Here is a 20,065-nt window from a genome sequence, read left to right on the forward strand (position 1 = left end):
CATTTATTACTCGGATGTTTGTTAAGAGATCTTTTGCTTTTATTTCTCTTAAAATAAGTTATTAAAACAATTTTAGATGAACTACGATACTATACTGTAATGTTAAATGTCGTTTCAATTTTACTAATGTCATTTTGACTTCGAACCTGATTTTAACATATGTCTATTTTGAGTTTGGCAAAATTCGAAACACGAAAGTTGTAGTCCTTTGGGTTAGCTTTCTAATCCAACTTAAATTCCTCTAGATTGGATGTGTGTGACAAAGTTACGCATGAATGAGTCACATTTTGAATTTTAGATATCTCAATACATCAAAGTTGTGGACAATATCCATTGATTCATGTATATTTTTCTCGTCCGACATCCAATTTTGGTGATTCAAGTTGAATTAGAAAACTAACTCAGTAATACTACAAATTCTATTTCTCGGGTTTTGCAAAATTTGGAATTAAAAATGTTCATAATCATGTTTAAATTTGTAACGGTATTATTAAAGCTCGAACGACATTTATCACATCCCGTAAATATCTGCTATACTGTATGTTTGAGTGTGAAAAATGAGATTCTCCTCCAAAAAGAATATTAAAAAAAAAAATGAGATGGATTTAATAAAAGCCCATCAATAAATGTCAAGCCCGTTTAACAAAGAGCCCAAACCCGTTATGAAATGCACCACACCAACAGGTCCGGTTTCTTCTAACTATTCAGAGCTACCATTACTTGAACGAATTACAGAGGCGATCTTGTACGGAAGACAATATCATCAAATCGGAAAAGATGACGGTGATGCAAAAGCTGCGAATGTTTGTTGTCCAAGAGCCTATTGTCGCTACTTCTTGCCTCATCGCTGGAATTGGTTTGTCCATCTACTTCCCTGTGTGTCTGTTTTTTTTTTTTTTTTTTTTTTTTTCTTGTGCGCGTGACGCGTGAGTCTCGATTACATTCATCACTGATTCTCCAAAAAAATTTATAAAATTTGACTTGGGGCGTTTCGATATCTGGAAGTGGAGAAAATGAAATAGTTTGATTAAATTCGTAACGTTTGTTAGAAGCCCTAATCCCCATTTTGGTGAATGGAATAGGGGGAAATTGACTACTTATGCTGATCAATCAAATATCAGTTTTTTAGAAAACGATTAAAATTGTCACTTACAAATTACAATGCTGGCGTGCGATTTGGTGTAGCTAATTCTGATTATATTGCTACACTATATTTTGGGGATGGGATCTTAGCTTAATTTATGAACAACCTGGGAAGCAGTTCTTCTAACTAATTATTCCAATAGCTGTAACTTTTTGGACTGGTCGGTCGTTGCTCTGTTGTAACTTTGGATTTCCCTTCCCAACTTTCCATCTAAAGACCACATTTTGATCATAATTTATAATTCATTTTGCCGATAGCAGAACTTTTATCTTGAGTAAGTACAGTATGATGTATCTATCTATATAAATGCTTTGCAAGTTGATGGTGTTGTGTTCTGTGTGAATGTGTGCCAAACATGCGTTCAGATAGTTACAATATATAAGTGCATTTGTTATGTGATGATCTAAGACGTTCCTTCTAATCATATGAAATTTACAGGATTGTTCCTTCCAGCAGTGGTAAGGCCGATACTAGACTCTTATGAAACAACAAAGCAAGTACCTCCGACTGCTTTAAGCGATGTAAGTGTTTGGTTTTGTTAGGAACCATGTTATCCTAGTTTGGTCTTGGCATCTTTTCGACGTACTCTTGCTCTTGTTATTTCATAAATAGTTCCTTATTGGATATTATGTTTACCTTGCTGGTAATGATTCGTTTTCTATTTGAGTCCTGGTAAATGGTTTACCCTCTTTATACACAGAGAAGGGCTTGTTGTCTTGTTCTGCTATTGAGTTGAATACTTGTTGTCGTCGTTTGTTTGGTAAGATTAGCCATGATTGAGGATGTCTTTGAACCCTCGAGATGTAATCTCTGTCTATTAAGCAAAGAAGATTAAGGTGATTGGTTGGTGTGGAGGTTGTGGTCCTAGTTTTCGGGTGGTTATGGAGAAGGGGATGTGATGAGTTTATAGAGGTACCAAGTTGTCTTGCACCTAAAATGTTGGTTTTGTGATGAGTTAAAGAAAAAAAATGTTTCGAAAGTCAATAGATTAATTGATAGGATATCAAGTATGGTGATGCTGCCTGCACATGGGACTCTAGCTTATTCTAGTGTCGGCAGAAATCTTCTCGTAGGTTTCTACGTAATCTCCTTATACCATTGAATTAATGCACTCTCTTCTTGTATTTGCAGGTGGTTGCTGGTGTGACCGGGAAGAAACACAGTTGATAATCGGAACGGATGGCGTTTTCAATTGTCGAAATAAATTGTGTGAGAACATGTATCTTCTTTTTTGAGGAATAATCACTTTTAAATTGTATGTCTTGCTGTATCATTTGCAACTTTTGGGGGCATTGAATTAATATCATCTTCTATTTTGTATTACTTGTTTTACCATTGTATTAAACATTTATTATATGGTCAACTTCTTAAACATATAAACTGTCTCAAGTATAGATCAATAATTTCTTACAAATGAGCAGCTTGTCCAATCAAAATTTGACTACCACTCATACAAATCTTACAATATCTTTGTGATTCATGCAAGAATAAAATATGTATTACTATATAAAATGCTGAAGCTGCTTTATATTAGATTAGAGGAAGCTAAGAGCATGTTTATACTATACTTTATATATAATTTCGTACTCCTTGATACGTATCCTTTCTTTCTTTGATTTTCTTGTGCTTTTCCATGCCACAGCTTGCTTTAAACTCTCATATATACTTCCCTGAAAAACAAAAAACAAAAAAGAATTACTAAATTCTATTTTCTTGTAGATCAATCACACTTTTCTGCTTTATTGACAAAAAAACATATAAAAGCTGTGTACAGAATTCTACCTACTCCTTGATAAAATTAAAAATTGGGGACAAAATTATTTACTTATGCTGAAAGGGGAAGCTTTCCTCATTAAAGTGATTGCCCCTCCTCAACTCTGCCGTCACTGTTTAATTTCCCATTTGCCCTAATCTCTAAGGTTTTTATTTTAGCCACACAATTATTAATTAGATGATTAATTAAGTCGGTTTGTCTCAATACTCAATACTCATGAGCTGTCTTCAATTTTGGTAGCAATTTACAATATTAGCACTAAAACTAAAATAAAATAAGAAGAATTAGAGAGAAAGTTAAACAAGAATTAATACGGATCGGAGTAGTAATCAAAATAAATATTTGCAACAATATAATCACTTTAAATATTTTATCCCATATTATATATCACGTCTGATGCTATTATTGGGAGCTAATTAAACCTATAAATGGTTTAAGCTTTCTTGAAAATAAGCTTGAATGGGATCTACTCTACTAGAGTTAAGCAAATAAAAGAGAAGGATGGATGAATGATATTACGGAATTACCCAGAGATGATGATGATGATGATGATGATGATGATGAGTAGGCGCAGCTTGAGCGAGACTGGAAAAACTCCCATTTCTCCTCATAGTTTTGCATCTCTCATCGCCGGATGAGGGCGAAAACCCCAAACTACCCCCATCAGCACCACTCTTATTGCATTTCAAACTCCTTGGGAAATTAAACAACCTTCTGGTTTTGGTCAGGCCTCCATTAGTAGTACTACTCTTCTTCCCAATCAACACATGATCCAGTGAGCTTAGAGGACTGCCTCCGCCGCCGCTGCTGCTGCTGTCGAAAGAAGCACCTCTAAAAAATCTGAATGAAGAAAATTTGGGGCGGGCGAGATTATAAGGGCCATCAAGAACTGCGGTAGGGGAGGGCAGTTTGGGAAGTTTGGTCCTGCATGGAGGGAGGTCCAAGCATTTAATGGCGGTGGGTTCGGGTAGGGCGATGATGTCGGTGCAGGGTCTGGGTTTTCCGGGCTGTTCCTCCCATTTGAACGGCACAGAGGCTAGGGTTCCTGATAGGTGTTCAGGCGAGTAGTAATGCACGGTGTCTGCCGGTAGGGGTAAAAGTGGAAACTTGAGCCTGGAAAAACTCACCTCTTTTTCATCTTTTCTCTCCATGTGTTTTTTTAGTGTGTGTGTGTGTGTGAATTGATGTATTATTGTTGTTGATGAGAGGAGTAGGTATTTTAACATGAATGATAGGAAAAAAGGGGAGTAGGGGGATTATATATTTTATATATATTAATTATTAAGTAGAGTAGGGGACGGGACCGGGGGGTTTTATAGCTCTTCTGTTTTCACCACAAGAGAAGAAAAATAAGGCAACCCAATTTTATGGTTGGATCATCATCATGCTGCATTAATCCATCCCGTTATTATTAGGTCAATTTTTGTATTATATTTATTTATGCAAAACTATATTATTTGGGTCAATAATTATAATAATTTGATAATGGGAGAACTGTGTGCTTTGCTCATCTTTGACTTCTTTACAGTTGGATAACACAAAGTCATTTCTCTCTATATTTACCCAAACCATTTATATTTTTTTAGTACAATTCTGTAAATTAAACGGTAAAACAATCTTATTAGTTACTTGCACAAGCAACTATTTGACACATATGATAGTCAAAGGATGAAATTGTGTGTGATGAGACAATCTGAGCATTGGATTCTAATTATATTCCTTCCACAAAGCAGATTAGATTTATTTGTCAGGAATTGATTTGGACCCATCACTTACATCATCAACAAATTTCCTAACATTTTCTGTTCCTGTATCATATTTCTCTACTCTCCCAGGTTTCTTTTTATACATGTATGTCTGTTTAAACTTTCTATGTATTTTTCAAATTAAAGATGAGACTTCATGCTCAGGATTAAACATAATAATTAAGAAACAAGAAACCAATGCTCTACTCATAACACTTCATTTGTCTTCTCTAAGGGCATCTCCAAGGTGAATAGCTAAAAATGGAGATGCTATATCTATAATAGCTAGTGAATAGTGTTATACCACCTCTCTTTTTACTATCCTACTCCAATCATATCATTTAAAATTTAGCATTTTATTATATTTTATTAATTTTCAATTATTTTATGAATTGATATTTGTAAGTAGTTTTTGTTATATATAGTAGTTATAATTTGATTTGATTTTATATCTTTGTAATTATTTTATGAATTGATTATTTAAAATAAATAGTGATTAATTTTGTAATAATAATATATTTTATAAATTTAATAAATGAATCAAACATTGAAAAATCATAAAAAGATAATTAAACCTAATATACCAAAATTAGATTTATGAAACATGTCTTTTATAAATAAAAAATTGAATAAAATTACCTAAATAAATAAATTAAACTTAAGTGGAAAGAAGTCTCTAGAACCAAAAGGAAAAAAAAATCAAATACGTGTGCTTTGTGAATGGGGATAGTACTTTTTATTTATTATTTTAATATTTCTTCATTTAGCTTTCCTGTACAGTAAATGGTATATATAGCTCTTGGGTGATTAGTTTTACCTTGCCAGCAAAATTTTAGCATCTCCGTTGGAGATGGTTTTTTAGTTCACAAATGCTAAATTTTTTATTTTTTAGCATATAGCAGCTCCAAAACCCAATGGTTGGAGATGCTCTAACAACACTCATTCCCCATAACTCGATTCCAGCCATCATGATTATAACCTCAAAAGCATGCGTAAATAGAAAATGAATAATAACTTGGACAGAAATGATTGTCTACACAACTTGACCACTCAAAAACAATATGGTTTATACCTCAATCACTTCACTCAAAACCACCACAAAATTCAATATAATCTATATGAATACATATCGACGAGAAACTAAAATTCGAAAGCAAAGTCGAGAGGCAGTCTCCACTCTCCAGAAAACCAAACTCATACAGATGCTCCGTCTACAGGATTTATATTTGACAAAACCCAAAATACCTTTGAAATTTCTGAACCACGGCTTCCTTGACCCATTTGGTTGGATGCAAGAGTTCTGCATGCTTCTACACGGACACTGAAAATGACCCGACCCCATAAAAATAATACCACAAACCATTCTTCTTCCACCAATATAGCATCACTCCTAAAAGAAAACGAGCATCAACAAATTACACATTTGATAAGATTAATAATAATTTTCAAAAAATAAAAGGATAAAACTTTTAAGCGGACGACACAAATTGTATCGAACAATGGAGGACATAGTGAATGCAGTTGCTTTTAATGTTCATACCGTTATTCTATTATGTTTTGAGCATTCTGTCTCCAATAGAAAGCAAAAATCACAACAGAGTCCTATTATAGTTGCTTTTAGTGTTCAATTATATGCAGTTATCAAAAAACTTGCTGGCTAAAACGATGCTTATCTGGAGAAATAAAATATTTAACATGGGTTAAATATACATATAACAGCAGAACCACAATATAATTAAGGTTAAGTCGAAATCATCAAGTTAGAAACAAAGGTGTCTACCAAACAAGATTTTTTCCCATATGCAATTCAGATCAGAGTTGAAAAAGGCTGAAACACAAAAGCAATCCCAAGAAAAAGTGTTTCTCCTACTCCCATCTTTGTATGTGTTTAAGCACGAGTCAATACATCAAAACTAAAAGCTAACTGTTCAAGCATCAAAGCACAGTCCTATCACGCAAATTTAACAGGATAAATACGAACAGCAATACATGAAAGAAATCTCTTACCATAAGATAGCTTGCCTCTCAAACAATTCTTAGATTATAGGAGCTGCAAAGTTGAAAAAGTGCAGCTTGATTTGCCTGTTCAAGATTCTCATTAATGATTTGGGGTAATACTCCAGGCGAACGAGCAGAAAGGTTTGCCAAAGATGCAGCCAAAAATTGTTTCGGATCATTGATTTCTTGCAGAGGGTCCTCTTCTTTCCTCCCTGCATTATACAGGCGGACAAATGAAGCATTATAACCAATAGTTTCACCGAAATCAGGAATCTCAGGATCCTCTTCCACTCTCTCCTCCTCTGGGCGTGAAAGAAGTGTAACTATGCTATCAAGCATTTTCCCCCAAATCATTGAGTCTGATGGTGACAATGATTCACATATAAGTCGAGTTGAAGCAACTGAAGTTAGTTTGAGCTCCATTGAACCTGTGATCAGCTTGAGATTTGGTATCCAGAACTGCTCCAAAATTGTACGGAAAACATCCGGCTGGACAGTATTTATTGAGCTAGCAAGGTTCTGCGGGCCGTGCTTCACCAGAAAAAGTGACATATGTATTACAAGAGACTTCACAAATTTCACTGTTCTGTTGTTCTGAAGCCGTTTAAACAAAGCCACCCAAATGTGGCTTACGTAGGGTGAGATCACATCAAATCCCAGATTCTCAATCACGGTGTTGAGCACATAAAACCCTTGCTCGTCAGTACTAGGAGATGAAACTAGCGTGTTGAATATTCCAAGAACATTAGATAATCTGCCCTGCTGATTTAACTCATGTGATGCCTTTTTAAGGAAGGCCTGGAGCAAACGAACAAGGGCTGGAACGTTTCCAGACTTTTTCCAAGATTCAGGCAGAAGTAGTATTGCAAAAATGTCCATATAATTCCCTGGTAAAGGAGATCGATTCAAGTCGACAAACTGAGCCAGCAGCTGGAATGCATAAGGGAAAAACTCACTAACATCTCTAGCTAAGATCATCTGCAAGCAGGGCAGAAGGCTTGTCTCAAAAGCTGAAATGAGCGTGGGGTCCTGCTCACAAGCCCGTCTGATCAGAACAGCCACTGATTCAAACATATAGTGGTTAAACACAGGATTTTTTGGGTTTTCACAAACCCTATTCAGAACAGTTGCCAGACCATTGATGCAAGGTAAAGCAACCTCGCGAGAAACGTTAGCAACTCCAAGAACTCGCATGATACATTTCATCACATACTGATTCTCTTCGGATTCTGGCTTGTGCAGTGCACTAAAAAGATTGGTCATCAGAGCAAGCAAAAATGGGTTCACATCTGCCGCTAAGTACCTTGCCCTTCCACCCTCGTCTTTGACGAGCAAGAGCTTCTCAATGCAGTTGGCAGCATATGAATGAACAACATTGGACTCCGATCCGAGGAAGCGAACCACATCAGGAAGCAATGCCAATGCAACAGGTTTGGAGATTTGATTCCTAAACACAGTGAAGAACTTCAGTGCACCAGCTTTCAACATCGGAAATCCATCAACATCTTGATTTCGCAGCTCTGGCACAATAACAGAGCCAAAAAAGCTGTCAATGTCAACCAGATCAGTCGAAACAGAACTTCCACCAGCTTTCTTCGTTGCGAGGGAGACAACCAAATAGATAGCACAGTCTTTGTGCTTCCAATTTGCTGATGGATTCTCTGCAAATGAGGTCAAGAGACTCTGTAACTGAGCACTCACCTTCTCAGTAACCTTCTGCTTATAATTCGTAGCAATCCCCTTAAGGAGTTCACAAGCAATCCTCCTTCTAGTATCAAGGTCGCTGCCTTCCATGTCTCTCCTTATGAACTCCACATAATTCATCTCAAAAAGCTCTTCATCCTCGTCCCTTAACATCACATTGGGAATTACAACACTCTGACTTATCTGTTGCAAAATATCATCCCTCGCAAACAATGTATGATGAACACTTGTACTAACAGTCGTCAAAAACTTGATGGCAGTCACAGTCAGCCTCTCCCGACTGGATGAATTTGACACCACAACCAAAAGCCCCCATACGGCCTCTACAAACCCACTCAAATATTTCTGAAATGCCTCTTCGTCTTTCTCCATATACAGGCTGATGTTCTCACAAACAGCAGCTCGTAACTCGTCAACCAAAGCAAGACCATCCTTTCCACTATCTTCCAAAGAAGAATAGTTCACCGTCAAATATTTGTTGAATTCAATCATCCATTCATCCATATGATCCTCAAAAAACTCAGGCAAGTCCATAAAATTCAACGAATAAAAGATCCTACAGCACAGCCTCTGGGACTCTATATAACCCTTGAGAGCATTCATATTTGCATTCCCAGAAGCCTGAAGCTGGTCTATGAACCCTGCAGTCCGTTTAAAGACTTCCAACAGCGGCTTAGCAAAGTTATCGAGGCAATACTTCAAATCGAGCAACATCTCATTCGTGTTAAACTGATACCTGAATTTCTTAAACAAAGAATTAACCATAGCTAAAACACCATTGACTGAAACATAGTCATTAGCCTGGCTCAATTTATCCAAAGTGGCAACTACTTCAGGCAACAAAGTCTGCCAGGCTTTAGGAAAATCATGTTTCCCAATAATAGTTAGGGCTTCACTAAGCTGTGCTTGAATTTTGGGGGAGGAGTTAACCATCAAGGTAACAATTAAGGATTTAATCTGTTCCTTCTCCGGGTCTGGCACAATAAACTGAACAGGATCATTCGGTTGTGGGGACCAACGGGTTTTGAGGTGGTTTTTGAAGTTGACGGCAGCGGATTGGCTGATCTGTGCATCAACAGTGGGCTCGGCGACGAGGCGGAGAACGGCAAGGCCATAGTTAGGTCGATCAGCAGCCTCCGCCAGTGCAGCCTCGGCGCGGCGGCGAGGCTCGGGGAGTGGAGATAATGTGTTGAGGAAGCACTGAGAGAGGAAATTTAGGGTTTCTGGGTTCCACTCCATCTTTGGTTAACTGGGCGAGGGTTTAGGTCAAGATTTAAGCGAAAAAAACCCTAGTGCAATTGATCGGAATGATAAAATATGGGCGCGTATGCAAATGTATAGAGAGAGAGAGAGAGAGGTGTACCTTAAAGAGAGAGAGAGAGAGAGAGAGAGAGAGAGACGGAAATGCAGAGAAAGGAGAAATTTGAAAAGAAGGGTAAGAGGGGGGAGGACGCCGAATTTACAGTCGGGAAATAGAAATTTTGAAACAAATCAAAAAGGGGTTGGCTTGGGCCTTGTTTATCATAAGCTCAATAAAGCCCATTGGGTTTATCATCATTTTATTTTACAAATAATACCCAACCCTAGTATATTATATAATCTACAATTATCTTTAGTATACCCGCTTCTTCATAATTGTGCTTCGTGAAATCAAAATCATTTAACCAACCTATGAGAGTTGGTACATCGCCTTTATTACTAGGATAAAGGTGTAGGATTCGAGTCCCCTTTTCTATTTTCTCTTGTAATGGACTTAAATTTACTCCAAAGAAAAATCAAAATCATTTAATTTATTCACTTAACTACGAAAATGACACAAGAAATCGACATAATAATATAATATACAAGCAGTGTGCTGCTACGAATATTTTAAAAATATAAATGAAAAAGTAATTAGGCATATATATACATTAATTAATTAAACAATTTGGTCCCCGAGATCGATCGACGTGGCATCACCAGAATTAGAACAACTCCAACACCATACCTCCGAAATATACTCATTATTATTATTATTATTGTCCATCAACTCCGGCAGCTCTATCTCCGCCCAGAAATCATCTCCTTCGCCGTGCACAGCGGTGGACGACTTCTCCGCCACCATATTGGCTGCGAGAGAGGCGGCTGCTTGAATATCTCTTGCGGTGCTGGTGGAGGGGCGCGGCAAGTGATCGATTTCTTGTGGAAAGTTGAGCTGGGCTTTTTGTCCTTTCAGGCAGTAAGCTGCGACGTCGTATGCTCTGGCTGCCATTTCCGGTGCGGGGAATGACCCGAGCCATATTCGGGTCTTCTTTTTCGGTTCTCGGATTTCTGATACCCATTTCCCCCATCGGCGCTTCCTTACGCCGCGGTAGACGGGGTGGCGCGTGCTCCCTCTGTGTTTCGGAGATAATCCACCGGCGCCGGCGGCGGTGTGGTGGTCATCGTTTGTGCATGGTGGGGGTAATTGCTCCATTATATATATTGCTGTACAGTGACAAATGACAATTTGAACATGCTCCTTTAAAATATGTGTCCTATAAAACTACTATTTATGGTTATTTAGGACAAATGAGAAGTGGAATTTGCAAATATGCCCCTATATCATTTATTATTTGCGACAAAAACATCACCATTCACGTACGATAGTACACTGAGACATGCATGATTCATGTACCGTTTCCTTTTATTATTAACAAAATATTAGATTTTTTGGGTAAATTCCACTTTACCCCTCGTACTTTGGTTGGATATCACTTTACCCCATTGTACAGTTGTACTCTCAATTGCATCGATTTGCCCCCTTACTTGAAAATTTGTCTCAATGTGGCCCTCGCCGTTAGTTTTCAGACCTTTGACCTTAACACCGTTTGATTTAAGTATGAAAATTACTAAAATGTCACCACTCTAGTTTAAATAATTATTAAAAAATTAAAAATAAAAAACAACATAAAATAAAATAATAAAAAATTCAAGACAGCGAGAAAACATAGTCCACGACGCTAGCCACAATTTTTTTATTTTTTATTTTTTTTATTACTAATTATTTAAACTGGGAGGGTGGTTTTTTGTAATTTTCAAACTTAGATCAAATGGTATTAAGGTCAAATGTCTGAAAACTAACGGCGAGGGTCACATTGAGATAATTTTTCAGGTACAGGGGGGGCAAATCGATGCAATTGAGAGTATAAGGGGGTAAAGTGATATCGAACCAAAGTACAAGGGGGCAAATTGATGAATTGAGAGTAGAAGGGGGTAAAGTGATATCGAACTAAAGTACAATTGGGTAACTCGATGCGATTGAGAGTACAAGGGGGTAAAGTGATATCCAACCAAAGTACAAGAGGTAAAGTGAAATTTACCAAATTTTTTTAGAGAGATAACATTTCAGTGCGATTCATATACGGCACGTAGCAAGTATACAAAAATGCAATACTAATCATAGATTTTTCATTTTTTTTTTTTGTATTTATTAAAGTCTTGCAACTGTTGTAAATTTGTCAGTTTTGATAAGTAAATGACGAAAGTAACCCTGAGTAAGACCCGTTAAATTAAAATGAAAAAGATTGAAAAAGTAATTGGTCCCAATAAATTGGATGCAGCTGTAGTAGGGTTAATGTAAGGTTAAGAAGAAGTAAGGTTCACATGTGCAAAAGCAGCACGGGACATGAGTGACCTTCCTCTCTCTTTGTCTCTCTCAGCATACATATTTCTCAATAATTAATTATTTGATATATGAAATGAAGCTGACTCACTATATCATATCTTATAAATCAAATATATATAACTGAGGAGCTAATTACTTATATCATCTGGGGTAGTGTAGAAAATGAGTTGGGAGAGCAAATCGGATCAGTAGCTTGACAACTTGATGATCCTGATGTCCCTGCGAAATAAACACACGTGAACTAAGCCGGGGTTGATCCGGCGGAAACCCCTCCGACGCTCAAGTCAAATATACGGATCGTGGAGATAGTAGAGAGAATAAAACTTTAGATTACTTATGAATAATATGAAGTACCTTAACCAATAAGTTAAAACCTCTATTTATATGTGTTGATTGGGTTGGGTTTATTTTGTTGGGCCCAAGCCTTATTTTAAATGTGTTTGGGCTTTCGTGTAGTGGGCCTAATTATTAGGCAAGTTAGGGGGCCTATTGGATCGGCCCAGTTAGGTATATCATTAAGCCCCCAACTCTCGAGCCGAGATGGGAGACTTGTCGAGGGGGTTCCGGATCGTGTCGAGAGTTAAATGTGAAGTAATTGACCGGATCGTAATTTGTAATTAATTGGCTCCGGAGCCTCGTCTCTCTCTTCTCATTTTTTATTTATTTATTTGGCAACGAGATATATATTTAAGGGTGTTAAATAATATACCAGGGCCAAATAAACAGAATCATGTTGCGGTGGGGAGAATAAATTTCCAATCCTTGTGAAGAATAAATATGGGTCAGTACTTTTAATATTTTTGGGTCTTCTTCTGTGCTCTTCTTTTTTTTTTTTTTTTTTGTGGTAGATTAGAAATCTTTATTTCTTGACTGTTTTTTCGGGAAAAAATATTTATCATGTCGAACCCGGGTAAGTCGAAAGCTTTGCGAATTAAAATTCGAGATCCGGTGGAAGGGGGCAAGAATACTTTTGGTACCATAGGTTTGGAACGCGAGAAGATAGTAGTATCAGGTCCGGAAATCGGATCTTCGTCAGCTAGTGCACGGATCAAAGGGAGAAGTATGGTGGGTATTAACATTGGCTCAGCAGTGGAAGGCTTAGGGCAAGCCGTTTCCACTGGTGGCTTGTGTCTTGGTGGGAGTTTCGAAGCAAGCCGAGGAGGAGAGAGGAAGAAGCCGGCTCGTGCGCCTACCGAGGGGAGCATCGGCTCGGCTACTGCACGTGGGGCGACTGACACGCGCACGTCAGGCACGGATGCCGACGGACGCGCGCGCGCGTCAGCGTTAGGGAGCGTGTGTGTGCCGCGCGCGTCTGACACGGATGCCGAGGGAAGCGCGTGCGCGTCAGCTGTGGGGGGTGGGGGTGCCGCGTGCGCGTGACTGGAGCTGGGCAGGTGGTAGGTGCGCGCGCGTCGCAGACACCGCCCAATGATGCGGCGCGTCAAGAGCGACGCGCGCGCGCGTCTGGGGAGAAAGAGCGGGTGTTTACAGCGCGTGGGGAGGTCTTCGGGCGCGTGCGGGCGCGTGTAGGCAGCTGGGGGTGCCGTTCGAAGATGTTGTCGACGATCAGCCATTGGAGCTTGGTTTTAGCGAGACGGTACGTGCTTGGAGTGATGATTTGGAGCCAAATGTTAATATTTGCCCCGTCAATTATGAAGTTGGTTCTAGTAGACGTCGTTATGGGCGTCGAGTCGTGGATTTTGGTAGTGATAGTGATGAGTCCCATCAATCTCATCCATCGAGTGAGCGTGCTCAGCCGAGTAGTGAAATTGGTCTGATGGTCGAATTGGAAGAGGAAGATGATATTCTGTTGGGTGATGTTGAGATTGATAGGAGGAGGCAAAAGAAAATTAAGCCAATTAATTTTGACTTAATTGATTTTGGTAGTGTATTGACGGAAGAGCATTTGCAGTCTATTCGTTGACTAGTTGGGGGGCCAAGAAATATCGAGTTGTTGTTGCCTCAGAAAGGCGACCGTTTATATTCGTCACCCGCTGGGTTTCATACGGTTTACTTGGCGTACGTGACGTGTACTTCTCAAATCACTCTGCATCCGACCTTGTTGAAGATTTGTGATGAATTTAAGATAGGGTATAGTCAGCTAACTCCGACTGCGGTTCTTACGTTCGAGGCGTTTCACCATAGAGTGTCTACGATAGGTTTGCCTAGTACTGTTAGTTTGTTCAAGGCGTTATTTACATTACATCGGCTGACTAAGTTGCCTTTCTTTTGCGTTCATCCGCGCGTTCCCTACCAGTTTTTGAAGAGTATGAAGTTATCCTTGGGGGATTGGAAGTCCCGTTTCTTTTATGTGAGGGCTCCCTCTTTCGATGTTCCCCTAGTTTGGAAACCTACGTGCGAGAGTTTCAAGATTACCGCGAATATGGCGAAGAGGATTGAAGAATATAAGTTGTGTGAGGTGGAATTTGACCCGATGTGTTTACTACCGGATGGTCAGCGTCGAATATCCTTTTGTTTTTTCGATATTATATTTTTTTTTATGATGTTCTTCGGTTGTCTTTATCTCATGTCTCCCCCCCTTTTTTTTTAGATGATTGTATTAACTTTGCGGCGCTACGAGCTAAGGCGAATGGGACGTCGAAGAAGGTTCCCTCCATTTTGGGAGGTTCTTCGGGTGGCTTGCCTCGAGGTACGATCCGTGTAGAGACTTCTCGAGTGATTAAAGACGATCGTAGCTATGCAGGTGAAGTGGCGGTGAGTGAACCTATGAAAGATCGTGGCAAGGGAAAGAGAGTAGAGACTGAGTATGTGGCTGTGCCAAAGCGTCCTCGGGTAGACCTAGAGGAGTCTTATGCTTTCCATGGTGGGGCAGGGAAACAGTTGTTTACCTTTGGGGTGAATCGTAAGGGGAAGGAGTCGTACTGGGATGTGTCGGACCGTGATTTGCCGATGACGAATACCGAGGGATTCGTTCGGGACTACAATCGTGCTCGGATGTCCGGTAAGGGCTATTCACACTTGCTCGAGTTGGCCGGTGGGGACATATGCCGGGTGAGTACTTGTCTTGTTAGAACAAAACTTTATGTTTATTTCCTCTTTATCTTGCGTAAATATATATATATATATATATATATATATATATATATATATATATATATATATATATATATATATATATATAGTTGGTAGCGACTTGGAGATACCTCATGGAGCAAGATGGGAACGTGGAAGCCAGGAAGGAAGAGGAGCGGGCTCGAAGTCAGGCGCGTGAGGACGAAATTCGAAGCCAGTTGGAGATAGCGCGGTCCGATCTTGCTCAACGGACGGAAGAGCTTGCTCAGAGGACAGATGAGCTCGAGGTTATCCGAGGTGACGCAAAGGCCTATAAGGATGATGTTCAGAAGTTGAACGAGTGCTATGATCAACTCAAAGAGAAGTATGTAGTTGAGAAAGCCACGGGAAAGCGGTTTCTCGCGACGTCGGGTGGTGCTGTTTATAAGGACTCCATCGTGGAGGAAACCAAACTTAGCTTCTGAGGTAGTGCCGAGTGTGTTGCTATGATTGAGGAACGTGCTTTGGCTGCCGTCTGTCTATAAGCCATTAGTTCGTACCTGTCGCAAATACCTTCGCGAGGTGGGCGGTATCAGTGAGAGGGTAATTCGTGGGATGGAATCCGGTGTATTTGATGAAGAGGAGGATGAGGCAGATGTCAACGAGACGGGCACTGAGCTCGTGGATGACATGGTTGATGATGACCCCACTGCAGGGGCGTCTTCCGCTCGTGGTGGGGGAGCTAAGATTTATGTGTTAGTTTTGCTAGGATAGTTAAACTTTTTTATTTTATTTTTATTTTTTATGGAAGTCCTAGTTTATTTTTATCGCTGATTCAGATGGGTATGTCCACTAATATTTCATTTGAAATTTCTTCCTTGTTTGACATTTGAAGTTTGATATCTCGAGTTATTTATTTTGACATTGTCAAGTGTTTTGTGCGTTGCTGATATGTATTTACATTTAGCATTGTGCACGATGTACTTGTGGAGGTGATCAGTCTCCCAAGGTTTTTGTTAAGGGTCGTGCCCTTTGTTCGGACCGCGTGGGTCTTAAATATGTTAGGTCCGTGGCCACGTTTTCAAAGTATCACCTCGTGAAACAAATAAAGAGACTTAGATAATCCAGCTGGCCAGGCTCTATGGATTATCTAAATTTCTCTCAGTATTTGTAGGGTTGTACTGCATTGAACTCGTTGTAACGGGTAAATAGTATAGATGTAAAGGCACAGAGAGTAAAGCAGAAAGTTTGATTTATTCATGGTAGAAAGTGAGAATTGTTACAAGCCTACGTGAGGCAAAGGGAAATAAATTTGCGAATGTCATAAGCCTATGTGAGGCGAAGGGAGATAACTATTGTAGAAGCAAATAAGTTGAAATAATAAAAACTATTCTAAGTGATTATATTAAATTGTTCTTCTTCCACGTCTTCCTTGTACTCGTCCGTGTCGCTGTGCTGATGGTAAATCGATTTCCTTTGGCGTCTCTATGCCTGAAAAGTATAGTATAATTTTTTTTTAAAACACTTATATTGAAGACTTATTAATTGTATAAGCTGGGGTGATGTGTACTACAATGTCACGTACCCTACTACGGGGATTGTTTATCTTCCTCGCACTCCGATATATGAAATCAACTCATAAGTTGCTGTGATTTGCTGCGTAATCATGCATGTTAAATGGAATGACTTTATCATGTTAGTATGAATATACAAGAGCATGCGTGTGATATCCTTTAGTGGAAATAGTGTTTCCCTTGGCGATGTGGTATGGAGTATCTTCGCTCTTTGGGCCAGTAATGAGTAGTAAGCATCCCACGTAATTGATTCTCCATCTATAAGAAGGTGATGAAAATTGATTATGGAATGCTGATGTAAGTAATATTAGTAGCCCCCCCAGTTTGGGTGGGTTTTTTATGCACCTCGTTATGGAGTAGAAACTTCCCAAGAGTGCAGAGACAATCTTTGCCAGACAAGTGACGTGAAAGGTCGCGAAGCCTGTAGGGGTAATGGTTTGTAAGCAAATTTTGTATGAGGAGGACGAGGGTGGTAACTTAAATGGATTTGAAGCAATGTGAATGTATACCTCAAGCGTAGAACCTTTTGATGTTCCCTATATTCCAGGTTCTGGGTATAGGATGTCCGTCAAGGTTTTCGAGACGATATGCTCCAGTGTTGATCACTTGTGTGATTTTGTATGGTCCTTCCCATTTTGGGTCGAGCTTACCAATGGGGCGCAAGGCTTCAGCTTTTCGGAGGACTAAATCTCCCACTTGGAAGGATCGAGGGCGGACCTTTGAATTATAGGCTTTGGCCATGCGTGTTTTGTACATCTATTGTCGGATGTATGCAATCTCTCGTAGCCCATCTACGAGGTCGAGGATCCCTCGCATAGCTTCTTCGTTAGCTGCGGGATCATAGTTGGTGATTCGCCAAGATGGTTCGCCGATTTCCACGGGTACGATAGCCTCTGTGCCAAAAGCCAGATTAAAAAGTGATTCTCCGGTTGCTGCTCGTGGAGTTGTTCGATAAGCCCATAGGGCGCTCGGCAATTCTTCCACCCACTTCCCTTTGGCACTTCCAAGCCTTGTTTTAAGGTGTTGGAGTATGGTGCGATTCGTGACCTCCGTCTGGCCGTTAGCCTGTGGATTGGCCACGGATGTGAAGAACTGTTTGATGTCTAAACCGAGCCACCAATTCTTCACTTTGTCGCCACAAAATTGGGTTCCATTATCTGAAATAATGGAACGTGGGATTCCAAAGCGACACACAATATTCTTCCACAGGAATTGGATGACCTCTTCTTCTCGGATGCGTGCTAAGGGCTCGGCCTACACCCATTTGGTGAAGTAATCCACAGCTACAATGAGGAACTTGCGCCCTCCCGTGGCGGACAGGAATGGTCCAACTAAGTCCACCCCCCATTGGGCGAAAGGGATGGGGCTGTCAATCGGTTGCATTAGTGCCGCTGGCAGGTGAGGGATGTTGGCATGCTCTTGGCAGGGCTTACACCTCTGGACTAATTTCTTTGCGTCTTCGTGCATTGTTGGCCAATAGTAGCCTTGCCTCAATAGTTTGAGAGCCAAGGTTCTACCGATCAAATGATTTCCGCAGATGCCTTCATGTACTTCTTGATGTACGTAATTTGCTGTAGTTGGGTCGAGGCTCTTGGGATAGGGGAATGAGAATCCTCGTTTGTAAAGTTCTTCTCCCACTATTACGAAGCGAGCGACTCTCGTTTTTAACTTACGTGCTTCGGTGAGGTCAGTTGAGAGTTCTCCTTTCTTGAGATACTTTATGATCGGAGTGAACCAACACGGTTCGTCCTCCTCGTTGTAATGCACTTCATCAGTTGAAGTTATCTCCGGCTGAGGCGAGGTGAGAAGCGTCACCTTCCGACTTCCAATGCTTGCCATGGAGCTTCCAAGCCTAGCTAATGTGTCCGCATGGATCACTACACCAAAAAAGGCTTTTTCTAACGGATATAGACCGTTAGAAATAATTTTTCTAATGGCGAAAAACCGTTAAAAATATGGCGTTAGAAATTCAGAGCCAAACAAGTCTAACGGATATATCCGTTAGGAAAAATAAAACTATCCGTTAGAAAAATAATTATTGCTAACACTTATTGTCCGTTAGAAAATTCATTGTAACGGTTCAGTTTGTAACACTTCTTATTAAGTTCCTAACGGATATATCCATTAGAAAAAATAGAAAAAAAAATTAAAAAAAAAATCATAATTACTGAAAATAGTAATTAATTATAAAATGGGTCGGAAATAATAAAATATAAATTACATAAATATAGTCGTTCATTACAATAAATTCCCCACTACTCTATAAAGAATTCAGCCAAAAGTATCAAATGATCAATACTCCATCAATTAAAAGTACCATCAACCATTGCAGTAACATTCATATACATTAATGAAAAAAAAAATCCATGTAAATACATTAAAACAGAACATGTACACTCCAGAGCCCTGCCAAGGTTGAACTCAAAAGTCCTGATATAAATAAAACAACAAAATAATAAACACCAAACAACACACATATATGAAACAAAGACAAAGAAACTTCTCCCGAGTTTCTACCATAACAAAACAAGGAAATCAAAGTATAAACTATTCAATGAAATATCGGAATTAGTGAGCACAAATGTGTAGTAGATGTACATACACTCAACCCAATGACTTATTCAAAATATCTACATATACTAACACATATGAGTTGTTACCTCTATCTTCTTAATCTCGGCTTCTTGAGTCGCTTTCCAACAGTTCTTTCAATCTCCAATAACATATACTTTCTTCCAAGCCCTGCAAATTATTTAGTAAGCATGAGATAAATAAATATTAGTCAGCGTCCTCGATATATCCTTTTTCGTTCTAAAATGAAATGTAACTCCGTAAAACTATATTGAATTCGATAAAGAACAGGGTATGTTCGAGAAACTTCTTACTTCTTTCAACTTTTGACTTCTCACTTTCTTCCCATGCTTTAAATAGGGACAATCTCTTCTCTCTTCTCTATTACTAATCGGAAAAGCAAAACACTTGTGATAATATTGAAATAATCAAGTATTTTCAATTGCTCAATACCTAATACCTAAAATGGCATACTAACATTAAGTGTACTATCATACCTTTGTTTATATAGCCTTGGGTTTCTTCTCCCCAACAACTTCAGGTTCTTCAGCAATATATACGAAAAGCATCACAAGTAAGCAAAATAAGTAATCAGATACAAACCATTGAACGAGTAAATAAAATTTGAGATTTACAAAGTAATTAACATGATAGAAGCAATTCACTGGAGCTACTGCATCTGCACACAATCTCTGAAATTTTATTAACGAACTCATTTTAAGTGGATGTTTTTTACTTTAGTGATAGAAGCAGCGTCGTCGATGCCGGCCGGCACCTGAAGCGACGTGATCTCCACTACATGTCGGCAGCAATATATATATATATATATATATATATATATATATATATATATAATACATAATATATATTGTTAATATATTAAGTATATATATAATA

General features: G+C 39.1%; 5 protein-coding genes and 1 long non-coding RNA gene across 7 annotated transcripts; 1 reads left to right on the plus strand and 5 right to left on the minus strand.

Annotated features, from left to right (window-relative positions):
• Positions 1 to 676: 676 nt before the first annotated feature.
• On the plus strand, positions 677 to 2,516 carry LOC105956329 (fiber). Its single transcript, XM_012980179.2, has 3 exons — positions 677 to 856; positions 1,583 to 1,665; positions 2,276 to 2,516. The coding sequence occupies exons 1-3, from the start codon at positions 778 to 780 to the stop codon at positions 2,309 to 2,311; spliced, it is 198 nt and encodes a 65-aa protein (XP_012835633.1). The 5' UTR covers positions 677 to 777; the 3' UTR covers positions 2,312 to 2,516.
• Positions 2,517 to 2,566: 50 nt separating this feature from the next.
• On the minus strand, positions 2,567 to 4,181 carry LOC105967858 (uncharacterized protein At4g00950). Its single transcript, XM_012992456.2, has 2 exons — positions 3,446 to 4,181; positions 2,567 to 2,814 (listed from the first exon to the last, which is right to left on the minus strand). The coding sequence occupies exons 1-2, from the start codon at positions 4,142 to 4,144 to the stop codon at positions 2,707 to 2,709; spliced, it is 807 nt and encodes a 268-aa protein (XP_012847910.2). The 5' UTR covers positions 4,145 to 4,181; the 3' UTR covers positions 2,567 to 2,706.
• Positions 4,182 to 5,652: 1,471 nt separating this feature from the next.
• Positions 5,653 to 9,869, minus strand: LOC105956324 (exportin-2). The gene is made up of 3 exons (XM_088813898.1): positions 9,729 to 9,869; positions 6,671 to 9,614; positions 5,653 to 6,053 (listed from the first exon to the last, which is right to left on the minus strand). Exon 2 carries the CDS (start codon positions 9,602 to 9,604, stop codon positions 6,689 to 6,691), a length of 2,916 nt encoding a protein of 971 aa, XP_088670024.1. The 5' UTR covers positions 9,605 to 9,614; positions 9,729 to 9,869; the 3' UTR covers positions 5,653 to 6,053; positions 6,671 to 6,688.
• A 266-nt stretch (positions 9,870 to 10,135) lies between these two features.
• Positions 10,136 to 10,938, minus strand: LOC105956293 (ethylene-responsive transcription factor ERF023). The gene has a single exon (XM_012980137.2). It carries the CDS (start codon positions 10,818 to 10,820, stop codon positions 10,284 to 10,286), a length of 537 nt encoding a protein of 178 aa, XP_012835591.2. The 5' UTR covers positions 10,821 to 10,938; the 3' UTR covers positions 10,136 to 10,283.
• A 6,415-nt stretch (positions 10,939 to 17,353) lies between these two features.
• LOC148765221 (uncharacterized) lies at positions 17,354 to 18,436 on the minus strand. Its single transcript, XM_088812713.1, has 2 exons — positions 17,899 to 18,436; positions 17,354 to 17,754 (listed from the first exon to the last, which is right to left on the minus strand). Exons 1-2 carry the CDS (start codon positions 18,434 to 18,436, stop codon positions 17,354 to 17,356), a joined length of 939 nt encoding a protein of 312 aa, XP_088668839.1.
• Positions 18,437 to 18,975: 539 nt separating this feature from the next.
• Positions 18,976 to 19,716, minus strand: LOC148765222 (uncharacterized). 2 transcript variants are annotated; one of them, XR_016029909.1, is made up of 4 exons: positions 19,666 to 19,716; positions 19,483 to 19,555; positions 19,258 to 19,339; positions 18,976 to 19,027 (listed from the first exon to the last, which is right to left on the minus strand). It is a non-coding gene; the product is annotated as an uncharacterized LOC148765222 (long non-coding RNA). The 2 variants fall into 2 exon arrangements; XR_016029908.1 differs by having other exon boundaries at positions 18,982 to 19,339.
• Positions 19,717 to 20,065: the final 349 nt, after the last annotated feature.

This window comes from Erythranthe guttata, chromosome 14 (genome assembly GCF_056151865.1).
Source record: "Erythranthe guttata isolate IM_541 chromosome 14, IM_541, whole genome shotgun sequence".
NCBI lineage: Eukaryota > Viridiplantae > Streptophyta > Magnoliopsida > Lamiales > Phrymaceae > Erythranthe > Erythranthe guttata.